This window comes from Cynoglossus semilaevis, chromosome 14 (assembly GCF_000523025.1).
Source record: "Cynoglossus semilaevis isolate Cse_v1.0 chromosome 14, Cse_v1.0, whole genome shotgun sequence".
NCBI classification, from domain to species: Eukaryota; Metazoa; Chordata; class Actinopteri; order Pleuronectiformes; family Cynoglossidae; genus Cynoglossus; species Cynoglossus semilaevis.
The window spans coordinates 6,016,509-6,029,173 of record NC_024320.1 but is presented as its reverse complement, the minus strand read 5'-3'; the positions used below and the strand labels follow the sequence as shown (position 1 = coordinate 6,029,173).

The 12,665-nt window shown below is 39.1% G+C and overlaps 1 protein-coding gene across 1 annotated transcript in view; it reads right to left on the bottom strand.

The window, feature by feature from the left end:
• ptgfrnb (prostaglandin F2 receptor inhibitor b) overlaps positions 1-10,766 on the bottom strand; it is a 31,936-nt gene extending 21,170 nt beyond the window's left edge. The window contains exons 1-5 of the mRNA XM_025062028.1: positions 10,332-10,766; positions 7,948-8,060; positions 7,602-7,860; positions 3,694-4,101; positions 524-949 (exon numbers count right to left, since the gene is read on the bottom strand). Of these exons, the coding sequence (XP_024917796.1) occupies positions 524-949; positions 3,694-4,101; positions 7,602-7,860; positions 7,948-8,060; positions 10,332-10,392 (1,267 nt within the window). The 5' untranslated portion in view covers positions 10,393-10,766. The remainder of the gene's footprint in view (positions 1-523; positions 950-3,693; positions 4,102-7,601; positions 7,861-7,947; positions 8,061-10,331) is intronic.
• Between the last annotated feature and the right edge of the window lie 1,899 nt (positions 10,767-12,665).

Genomic DNA, 12,665 nt, shown 5'->3' with positions numbered 1-12,665 from the left:
TAGGAGCTATGCTCCCAGTGTTGTTAAAGACCACAACCCACTTCTTGTGGTTCAAATGTTTGCATAATATAGCTTTTTGTTGCATAATAACATTTTGGAAATTGCATACAACTAAAGCAGGTAAAGGTGGTGATATAATGGATGGATACCAGTGTGATGCTAGAATGTTCTAATCTCCAACTACATCCCTAAACAGATGACACTGTGAAGGCTAGTTTTGAGACAGTTTTCCAGATTTTAGCAGATTATAAAACATCTACCTAGTTGGCAATTTTGTTTTCTCAGTTAAGATGTACACTATTATTAATCCAGCACACTTCACTGACGGACCATCTGTCAGCTTTAAAGCAGACACAGTCAGCTTCGATGAGAGCACGCGCAGGTAGAACAGGTAGAGGACAGAAATAGCAACGAGTGAGACTGAGCAGACCTTAGAATGGTCCAGTATAAGATACATGACAAAAGCTTTGATATCTAACATGACATCAAATTAAGAAAAGAATAATGTGGAAAGTTTACTCACTGATCCGAGACACCTGAACCACCACCGGGCTGGATTTCTTTTGGGCCACCATATTCAAACTGTCACTTCCTCCGGCGCTCTTTCCTCTTGTGTCAATGAAGGCCCGAACATGGCAGCTGTATTCCCCTCCATTCCCATCGCCTACATCTCTCACTGACAGCCTGAAGTCACCAGCGCCGGTTTTCTCCAGGCTGACCTTACCTTGTTCTACTACTTCACTGCTTGAGGAAAAGTTTGAATTTACTACCCCACTCTGGTCTATTGTAATGATGTTACGATCATTGGCAAGCCAGGTCACTTCCAGGGCTAGGGTCTGAAGATTGTTTGCAGTGACAGAGCAAAGTAGGGCCAGGGTGTCCCCAGGGGAGAGGAGAGCTTTCGATGATGAAGACAGGGAAGATGTAGCCTTCACTGTAAGCGAATCAACTGGAGACACAAACAGAGAGATTATTAGTTCCTTCATCCTACTGTGGTAATATGACAAAGTAGTGACACTAAAAGACTTCCTCAAGCCCATGTCTCTCACAAGGTCAAAGGAGATGTGGGATGTGGATCAGTACTGGCTTATGACATTGTGCATTTTTATCCAAATGGGAACAAATTGTTCTGTATATAAAAAAGTCACTGTAGCCACATTGGAAAAAACATCAATAAAATGAATCATAAAATAACACAACAACGTCCTCCAACAGACCAATGTTACCTAAACTGAGAAGCAACCAAGGTTCAACAAATGTATAAACACACAAAGCTGTGAAGAAGAAAAAAACTCCCAACAAAAAAGTGACTGGCTCAGATGTAACTCCCATATTCCACTGGAAGTGTCAGCAGTGCGTTACAGCTGTGATGTTGTTATATAGTCCATATTAAGCACTAAGACACATTCATAGATGTTTTAATAAATTGCTCATTCTGCAACAGAAAAAGTCTTACACCTCTTGTTACTGGCCCAGCTGTTAAAATACACTTTGATCTAATGACATTGTTGACCTACTTAAATTGATTACACACGTGTGCCTCGAGATGCTGAACTGCAGTAGAGAAACACGACACTGGCTGACCGCTGCATTTATGGATCACTTTGACACTGTCAATTTGGTGAATAGATTAAACACATTATCGGCCAATGATTCAGAAATGTCACTTTGCAGCTCTCGTAAAAGAGAAGAAAGAGAAGATTTGGAGCGGCACAGTCTTGCAGAACAACGCTAAAGTATATCCTGCTCAGAAAAGAGACTCACCCAAATAAAGAGTCAATCTTTTCTGTATATTTCAAGTAAAAATACTGACCAAAGAATGAAAGGGAATAGTCTCTTCATGCTGATCTGTTTAACTATGCTTGACCTCTTTCCTAAGCCACTAAGTCAATAGGAATGGACTGTGACAATAACGACCTGAGACTAGCCTATATAAAGTGCGGAGAGTGTGTGGTGGTTGTACGTACAACTGAGCGTTTCTCTACACTTAGAAGGACATGGGATTCCATTAAGATGTTACGCATGGTAACCACAGCAACCACAAAAGTGGAGAAATGTGTGAGGTCTGGGGGTTGAGAATGAGGGAAAGAAAGAGAGAGGAGGGGAGAGAATGGGTAAAATTGACAGAAATGTAAAAAGAAAGAAATAAAGAAAGAAGAGTGTATGTGTACAGGATGAAGCAAGGTCAAGCAGGGAAAATGAGCAATTTTAATGACAGACAGAAAACACAAAAAACAGAGAGAAGGCAAGAAAGCCCGACAAAAGAAGAGTGACCTCTCCCATGTCCTTTTCTACCATCTCTTTCTTCATTGTCTTTCCCTACCCTCCACAGTAATAGAGAAAACTGCAAACACAATCAGAAGTGGAAGTTGCTTCTCTCATCAAGAACCAGAAAAGATGTGAAGGTTTTTTTTTGCCTGCCTGCAAAAATGTTTAAAACTGAATTCAGAAGTTAGATTTAATTCCATTCTAACTCTACTATAAATACTCACAGACCACACAAGCTCAGAATGAAGGGAGAAAAAACAACAACAAAAAAACAACCATTAAACAATGGTACAGATAAAGGAGCAGGTTATATTTTAGCTGCTATAAAATTGGCCTCAGACGTAGAGCTAACCTGAGTTCCTACTTTTATCTAGGCCTGGGCAATATATTGTCCCACATTATTTTGAGATCAAATCAAACACTAAAATAATGATAATACATCATAATAATGCAGGTACTCCCTCTCAAAAAAAAAAAAAAAAAATATATATATATATTTTTTTTTTCTCATGAGTATTTTTTACAAGTCTCAAATTTTCTGATGGTACTTGAATGCCCCTCTCATTTCCTAAAGTAGGAGAAGCAAAAATTACAATAAACATGCCCATCCGTTAGTAAAGTACCTAGACCAATAAATGATCAACACCAGAGCAGAACTGAACTGGGACACTGTACTACAGTAGAAACACACACACCACTGGCTGACTGTTACACAGCTGGTTGTGGAGAAAAACCTTTATAGAGTATCAGGTTACTAGATCGGTAGCAGAAGTACCAGGGCTGTGCATCCCTATGACTGAAAGAATATCACAAAGGCACAAATAATAAAAAGATGGCATTTCTGTGTAAAGGCTGTGGCACCTAACAACTTTTAGTGGAGACATTTCTCTTTATACAAGTACAACAAGACTAGAAAAATATACAAAATACTCATTGTAACTACTACATCATCCATTTAAAATGGGATATATTATGCAAACTTGACTTCAGAGTTTTGGTTCTCATATGTGCCTATGGAGTGTCTGCTAACTCCTCAAGTGCCGGTGTGCAACCAAGTAGATGTTTTCTAATATAAATTACATTGCAAATGGCAGCGTATTATGTGGTGATCTCACTGTCTGATCTCGCAGTGTGAAATTGCATTTGCAATTACATTAATTGTGTAGCATGAGTCGCAGCTATTTCAGACAGCCTGGGGCTTCACTCAAATTTTAAAAGTTCAAATAAATGTTTGAATTCTAGATAGGTGATGACAGACATCCAAAAAAAGACAAATGATTGCATAAGTGAGTCAAAATTACTTCAACTGAAAAACATACAATTTACTGTATATACGCCGAGTGCTTATTTTAGCATAGCTGAAACCACAACAATATGCACAGCTTAGGTAACCTAGTGTCATTTGAAGAGTAGTGTTTTTCTTACCTGTAGGAATAACTGTGACAGCCCCCATTTCTTTTTTATTTTCCACAATCTTTATCCATGTCCCTTTGTTTTCATGTGTCCATTCTTTTCCGATGCACTCATATGTCCCACTGTCAGATGTTGTCACCCTGGAAATCACCAACGTAAAAAGTCCATTCCTCCCAGGAACTAATCGGATGCCGCCCTCAGAGTAGCGTGATGCATATTTTGCCCCTGTCCTGACATCACCCTGAGGACCAAAAGTCAACACTTCCTCCGATGTTGTGCCACTCTTAAAAGCCCAGGTAACAGATAGGTAGGTGGGGTGGGTCAGCACTCGAGTCACATTGCAGGAAAGTGTGATGTCACTTCCTTCTGGTACCTCTTGGGGCAAGATCTTTGGCGATACACTGAGCGTGTTGGGAATGACTGGAAAAAGAAGAGAAAAGGCAAACAGTTTACATGACAAGCTTTTGAATCATTAAAAATATGAAACATTTTAATGCAATCATAATTAATGTTTTTTTTAAAAAGGGGAAGCACTGGGTCAAATGAGTCAAACTGAAGGCCGTGGGCCAAATGTGGCCTGGCTGGTCATTCTGTGTGGCTCACTAAAGCTTAAAAAGCATTTAACTTATAATAAAGTAAATGCTGCTGCATTTTATTTAACCTAAATTAAATAACAACTTACAGAGCAATGTACAATATTTCTAAGTTCAATAAATAATAATCAATCGCAGAAACATTTATTAATACGTTATGAAGGAGTTACATTCATAAAGTCTTCCAGTTACATCCAGCCCTTCAAGGGGAAGTGTGTTGCTGATGTGACAAAAGTGCAGCACAGAAATGTAATGCATTTTACAGTGTAACAACTACGACGTGTCCACTCCTCAATTTATGGTCAAATTAAAGGCGTATATTAACGCAAAATACCTAAGGACAACTTTCCATAATCAGCAGGCGTCAGGCCTGTAATCATGCAACGGCACAATTGTGTAAACATTGTTTAGTGGAGAAATGTGGATATGAAATATGAAGTTGTAGAAGGTGTTTGAGGGGGGAAGCAGAGGTTGGAGAATTTGATGATGAAAGAGAAAGTTGGTGAAAGAAACAGAATTAATGAGAAAGTGATGAGTAGATGTGTGAGAGAGAAGCAGGGGGGCGGAGCCCTGTGGATATTGTGAAGAGAAGGGAAGTTGCTGTTGTCAACACCGGCTAAGAAACTAGGAAGAAAATGGAGTATCATTAAATAAGCAAGGTCCTGGGGACAAAAAAAACCCAAGACAAGAGAGTTTAGAAAATGGTTATTGTAAACCTTTAAAATGCTGAGAAATTTCTAGGAACAAATGCCAGCGGACTTGACCTGGTTGTTCAGCACAATCCTGTTAAGGAAGATGATTCCTCCATGCGCGCAGATGGCACTGGGGACGGGGGGTAATGACCCTCTCAGTTTCATAGTGACCCCTAACTGCAGTCCCCGCCTCCACTGTTTCGTCATAAAGCAACAAACATTGCCAGGAAAACAGAAGAGTAATGTTCCGTTTGTGACATATATGTGTGCTACAGCTAATGGTGCGTTCAAGTTGCGCATAAATGTTTCTGAGGTCTGAGTCAGAATCTTAATCTGAACCCAGCCACCTCAGAAGTCGGACAGTTTGGTTCCATCTGCTGGGCTGTCATGAGTGGAGAAAGACTGAAGTGTGCATTTACCATTTTTAAAAAAGGAACCGTTAGCTGCAGCAACTACAAATGTACAGAATACACTAACTTGGACCTGAAGGTGCTAAAAATACTTGTTGCAGTAAGGCCAGGAAATTACTACCTCTGAGGTAATACCTCTGTTTCTGCCAAGATGTTAACAAATACATTTTTAAATATGTACTGTTTTACTCTTTTTTTATATTTAATAATGTGTGGTACAAATATAAATAAATATTACATTGACAAAGAGTTGTGGGGGTTTCCTAGGTAGTAAGCTGGCAAGGTCACTCAACTGGCAGTTTAGGAAACAACTTACATAAATACTCGCTCAGTATGATTTAGTTTTAGAAGAAAAAAAACTCCCCAAAACTTTTTATCCATGCTAAAAACAAGGTGAAATGTTTTGGCCTTTATTGTGGAGAGAGATGATCAATATGCAAATGATGCAGAATTTGATCATGTGTAATATATATATTTAACAGGGCAGTGGTGGATTAGTGGTTAAGGAAGCGGACTTGGGTCCGGAAGGTTTCAGGTACTAGTCCACCATCTGCCAAGTTTCCACTGAGGTGCTCTGAGCATGGCACCGTCCACACACACACACACTGCTCCCTGGTCCTTAAAGCTGCCCACTGCTCACTTTGGTGGTGGGTTAAAAACAGAGGTCACATTTGGTTGTGTTCAGTGGTGAGCTGTGACACGATGACAAGGAGTTCACTTTCACTTTCATACGTGTCGTCTGACAGTATTTAACCAGACCAGTTCGCTAAGAAAAACATTTAAGAACTGCTGTATTTTGGCTAAAAGCCTTTAGATTTCGAGCTTCCCCCTGTCAGACCAGCACCCGCCACTGTGAATGACAGGTTGACAGATTAGGTCAGACAGGGAGCTCTGTGGGCCAGGAGGTTTATACAAGACATAAACTGTGGTGATAGTTTGACAGCAGGTGGTAGAAAACCTGCAGAGGTGAAGGACTGCACTGAAGAGGAGAGGAACGAAGATGAGAAGAGGAAAGACCAAATGTATGAGTGGGAATGACAGTAAAGCAGGTGGAGCAGAGGTAATGACAGCTGATACACCCAAGTACCTGGAGTCCATTAGAGATGGAAGAGTCATGGAAGGTCCAGAACGTAAACATGTAGCACGACATCGCTTTTACCATCTGCAAAGGTTTGTGCTAATGATACACAACTCTCATTGTTCCAATCTATCAAAACTAAACCTGTCTAATTTTTTGCCGAGGCAGACAGTTGAACACTGACTGTGGATGTTAGGGAGATTTCATCCTCCTTCTTTTTTTCCCCATGGTTGTTTGATTTGGCTTTTAATAACCTTTGTAAAAAGTTGTCGGCTCTGTTTGGTATTGTTAATATGAGCTCATGATATTACTGATTGTGTGTGTATTCTTCCAATTTTCGCATAGTCTTAATTCTAATTTAAGACCTTTGAGGCACAATATATTTTGTGAATGTGGCCTTTACAATTAAAACTGCCGTGAATTGACTGCCCTGTTGGTCTATTTATACACTCTCTTCAGCTCCCCCCCCCCTCCCCTCACACATTTGCCACATGTGCGGTGTTAAGTGCACAGCATTGGTGTGTGTGGCAGAAGGAATTATAAAAGGTATGCAGAGTATTAATAAGTCATGATGGCTGTTAGATGAACCAACATGACCTGTTAGCTTTATATACAGACTCTTATTATAACACAACACAGCCAGGAAAACGGAATGTTTTGCTGCCAACACTAGAGCTGTTCTAAAGTTCAAGATGGAATAAAGTTTTTTTTTTTACTAAATTTTCCAACACACATATTCACATACATGCATAGTTCTGAGGTCAGTGACACAACAATACCCAGTCCCTTGTAGTTCAATCTTACTATCAGAGTCCTTTATTCTTGTTACTAGGTTAGAATCTGATATTTTGTAAAACCTCTATATTATATTTAAATTAATGATACAAACCTGTCAAGCACAGCAATTGTAGAAACTAACTCTTGTGATCTTGGAAAAGATCAAGGGTTAATGAATGGTTTAGGAATCTTGTGGCAAAACAACCAGTGAAACAGATATTTTGGGCACTGCTAATACACAAATGAGTTAAATGACCTTAATCACTTAGTAAGTGTATTAGTTAAATACAAACACACCTAACATGTCTGCCATAGAATCCAACAAGCCTCACACCCACAAGGAATTAAAGAATGTACATGTCTCCCTTACCGATGAGCTGGACCTGAGCCTCGTAGTTGCCACTGATGACAGAGTCAGTACTGGGCGTTTGACACCAGTACAGCCCAGCGTCCTGTGACTTCACCTCTCCAATCTTCAGCTCAACTTCATTGTCTTCAAGCCTCACCACTGAGATGTCGCCAGATGCAACACGCTTGCTAAGTGACGGATGGGAGTAGCTGGTATCAAAGGTGGATATGATCTTGATCCGCACCCCACTGGAGTCCCTGGTCATCATCCACTCAAAGTCCTGCAAGTCGGAATAACATGATGGGAGTGTCATTTCACGACAGGGAAACACTATGATTGAAATGATGTAGTAATTAACAACAACTACCTGCTCACGTGGTCCTGAATACTCGTTGACTTCACATCTGATGGAGACTGGCTGGTCTTCCACCCGGATTAGTGGACCAGGAGACACTGTCACCACTCGGGCTGAGCAGGAGCCTTGTGGGAAAGGGAGATATGAAAATTAATAAAGATAAATACTAAGATGAGCAGGGTAATGGGTAGCGTAGGGAATCATGACCGTTGGTTTACCACTGCTGCTGAAGTACTTTGTACTGGCTCATTGTATGTAATTGTTAGTAGGGTTTTCACAACAACCAATACTTTGGTACCAAGTTGATGCCAACCTGCAAGAAATTATATCAATGCCTGTTTTTTTCTGTTACAGTCAGTACACAGTATTCAACTTTTCCCTCAGCCAGCCATGTCGATTCTCAGTGGAACCTATGGGGGCAGTATAAATATGAGAGCACTGAGTAGTCGGCGCCACCACAAAGGAAGAACAACTCTGGATCAATTGTTCACTTACAATAACAAATGGTTAACGTAATGTAACAATACCGTACTGGTCATGTGACGTGACATTAGGAGCTGCTCTCTAACAGCCTCTGTCCTTATGCTAGTTGAACTTTTTTATTAGCACAGTATTGGTTGTTTTTATATACTGGGAGGCTATAGGCCACTGCTGTTCTTTTTTAAATACACAGTTATGTCGTGGCAGCTGGTACTGCAATTTATATTCTGTACAGAGAGATGTTGAGGTGATCAATGATGATTAAATACTTGACAGTTTGAAACCGTCTTTAATAAAGTAATGAATTTAAAAGTACATGGGATCTGTTTTTGTATTTTTATCGTGGTAAAGACAAAAATTATTATCCAGAATCGTGGAAATTCACAGGTATTGGTATCGACTACTGGAAATCTGGTATTGTGACAACCCTAAGTGTTAGTAAAACTTAACTTAACTGATACCCATGCAAAGTATTTAACATAATTTGGTTATACTTTTTGAATTTATTTGAATACTGTGTGGACTGTAAAAGATTTTGGCCAGCAAGATAAAAAATCATGACTCACAGGGTGTATTCTGGTGGTTGCCAGTGTTAGCGTTAATGCAAGTTAAGATGGCAGAAGGAGCAGAGGAGCAGGGGAGGACACAGCAGGTAGAGAGGCGCAGCAGTGTTTGGTGTGTTTGGTGAGTTTGGTGTTTAATGTTTTTCAGAGTCAATGACCAAACATGTTAAATAATTGTGATATCAATATGAAGGAAAAACTTTTCTTTTTCCGAAATCAAGCAGCCTTGGACTCTTCAGTGGTCCTCATGTTATCCACACACCATTCTCCTCGATACTGCTCTCACTTCCTCCTTACTAACTCCCTGTAGTTTCTGATGAACCACCTGCCCTCCATCTGTCCTTATCGCTCTCTCACTTTCCTCAGACATGAACTCCTCTAGAATATATTCTTTCTATCTTCTTAGCACACTAACCTCACAAACCACACGCACATACAGTATAATATATGTATATGTATATATGTGTGGGTGAGTATATATATATATAAAATCACACACATAGCACTAATCTGTGATTGCAGTTGACCAAAATTCACATGTACATAAAACAAAATTTAAAAAGAAACTCTTGTTTTTTATATAGATGTATGTGATTCATTAATTCGGTGATATACCAAAATGTATGTTATATATTACACTGTGTTAACACACACACACACACACACCTCTATATATATATATATATATATATATATATATATTCCACTTAGGTTGAGGTTAGGATTAGAATACGTGTTAGGTCAGGATTCGAGTTAAACAATACATTATGTCCTTGAAAAGTCCTTACAAACCATGAGAACTATTTTGTGTGTTTTCTATTCAGGTTTGGTTAAAATGTGATTTTCACTTTTATTTCTTAATTTGTTATTTCCCTAATTTCTGACAGTTGAAAACCTGATCAAAATAAATGCAACACGGCCAAACGCTTGGGAAAAGTCCTTACAATGCATTGAAAATCTTCTCTGCGTGTGTCACATTTAAACCTTAAAGCCAGCATGTAATAAAACACCCAAGGACTCACACACCTTACTCAACATCAGGCACATACATTTTAGCACGGAGCCGTGAAGCGTGTCCCTACAGATAAACTCTCCACAGCAGCAGTTCAAGAGAGCCACTTTAAGTTTATTACTCAAATATATATCCAACGCCTTTAGATTAGACTAACACATGCCGATTTAGCTAAGGGCTCTCCAGAATGTCAGATGTGCTTCACGTGACCTAAATAAAAGATATATTCACTAAATGCACTGATTAGCTACGCGACTTCTTTTGTAGGTAAACTTAGTAGAGCACAGCGGGAAACCCGGGAATTCGTGAGCAAACAACGTGCAAAGAGGCTCGCTTCCTACCGAGTATGAAAATCCCAAAGGCGAACGTGAGGAAAACGTTATCCATTTTTGTTCCTTCCATCTTTTACGATTCGGCTTGTCCAAATTTCACCCCCTCATCTCTTTGTCCTACATTTGGGTTGGGAGCAGTCCAATCCCGCCGCTGTCGGACAAATGTGTAAAACTCTCCAATGTATCCCGGCGGACACTCAATAGTACACAGCACCGCACAGCGGGCGAAGCCGGAGAGCAAAACCTGGGCACGCACCCTGGCGCTTCACAATGTGTGCGATATGATCCATGATCGATGGAGAGACATGATAGATAGATATATCCACAACGAATTTGGACGGAGAGTCTAGAGATTATCCCACAATTGTCAAGGTGTGCACAACACAACAACAGACAGACAGACAGACAGGGGCAGAGAAGGAAATAAGGACGAAGCCGGAAGTTAGGTGTTGGTCTGCTCCCAGGTGGAGAGAGAGAGAGAGAGAGGGAGGGAGAGAGAGAGTACATCATTAAATATATAAATATGTATATTTTTTTTTATGTAATACTTTTAAAAATATTAAATAAAATGTATTAGCGGTTTTTGTTAGGATAGAATATATTTAATGTTTTACTCTCTCTCTCTCTCTCTCTCTCTCTCTCTCTCTGTTGCTGTTGGGAAGTCTTTAATTTTATCAGGTTTCTGTTCAAGTTTGTTTATAAAGGTGTCTATATCTTTACTTTTTTACTTAATTGTTTTGTTTCGTTGAGAACCTGATCAAATGAGATGCAACACAGCTAAACTGTTGACACAGATCAAATAATAAATCTCGTTAGAGCGGTTTGATGAGCCTTGGGGACGAGTCTAAACTTGTTTTATTAATTCAGATGTGACACGTCTTAAAACTATAACCTTTGACTCACTATTGTTCAGTCGAGGCAGATAGACAATATGATCTTTTCCTAAAAGTTTGTGTGGTGTGAATGTGTGTGTATTAGATACAGACACAAAGTCTGGGTCAGCTGGCAAACTAAGACCGCAACTGTCAAAATAAACCATTGTCCTAATCAGGTACAAATCAAAGTGTTTCAGTTTGTGTACAGTCAGTGCTCATTACTTCTATGATAGTTCTTCATTGTGTTATAAAATGGAGCTACAACTCCAGTTAACTATATTTATATAACATTGTTTAAAGCAAATGTTAGGTTTAAAAAAACTTTTTATTATCAATTTTAATCAATCAATTATCAACTTTGGATTCAAATCGTTCCAGTTCACTGCTAGGTAAGTACTCAACAAAGTTTGACACATACTAGCGGTCAGCTACTATCCTGACCTCAGTCCCATGCTGTGTATTCACACTGATTGAGTGGACAGGTCAAAGTTCACCATTAGAAGATTCTGAAGGAGCAACAGGAAGCGGTGGTGAAAAGGTTAGAGTTCAAGGATTGTAAATGTACAAAGTCAAAGGTAAACATTAACAGGTGATTGTCAAATGCTTGCTGTGAAACCACTGTCAGCATGTATTTCTGTGTCTGTGTGTGTTTTATGTGGGTGTTTAAGATACCACACGTGTCCCTAGTGCCATCCGTGTGCATGCTGAAGTGGATCCACTGTGCAAAAGCTATGGTCTGCTGACTTTCACCATTTCTGAATTTTCAACAAAAATACTAAAAGCAAAAATACAAATAAAAACCTTGGTTCTAGCCTCATCTATAAAGATCTGGTTTTTTTTTGTTTGTTTGTTTTTTTTTTGAGGCATTTGATGAAAAATCAAATGTGAACTGGAAAACGTGTCACAACACTATGTATTTTTTTTCTTTTTAGTTTATGTCTTTATACAAGAAAATCAAATGCACAGGGAATGTATATTATATAAGTCCAAGGCTAGTGTGTGGTTGTGTACTCTGGCTTTTAAATGTTTGTTTTCTTTTTCTTTTTAATGCAAGCATTTGCAGAAAAGAACCCTCTGCCTACATTAAAGTGTAAACTGTAAAAGATTTTGCACAATACTTACTAAACAAAATGTTTAGATTTGTTGTAATTGTATTTGTTGTGCATGTGTTCCGTACAAATATTACCAAGATTAGGTGAAATGTTTATCATTGAATCTTAACCATCATATAAACATGTTAGTAAGAATGTTTTTGGGCGAGAAATTACAAAAATGGACGAGAATTTTACTTTAATGTAGTGGTTGTACCTGTGGTGGTTGAAATACTGTATGTTATAACGACCGGATAATTTTAACCTGAGCGTTGCTCATATAGATATATTGCGGCATCTAGTGGTTGTCTTTCATAAATGCAGAGTGGAGAAAAGTTGAGTTGACCAAAGTAAACCTAACTTATACTGTTATAACT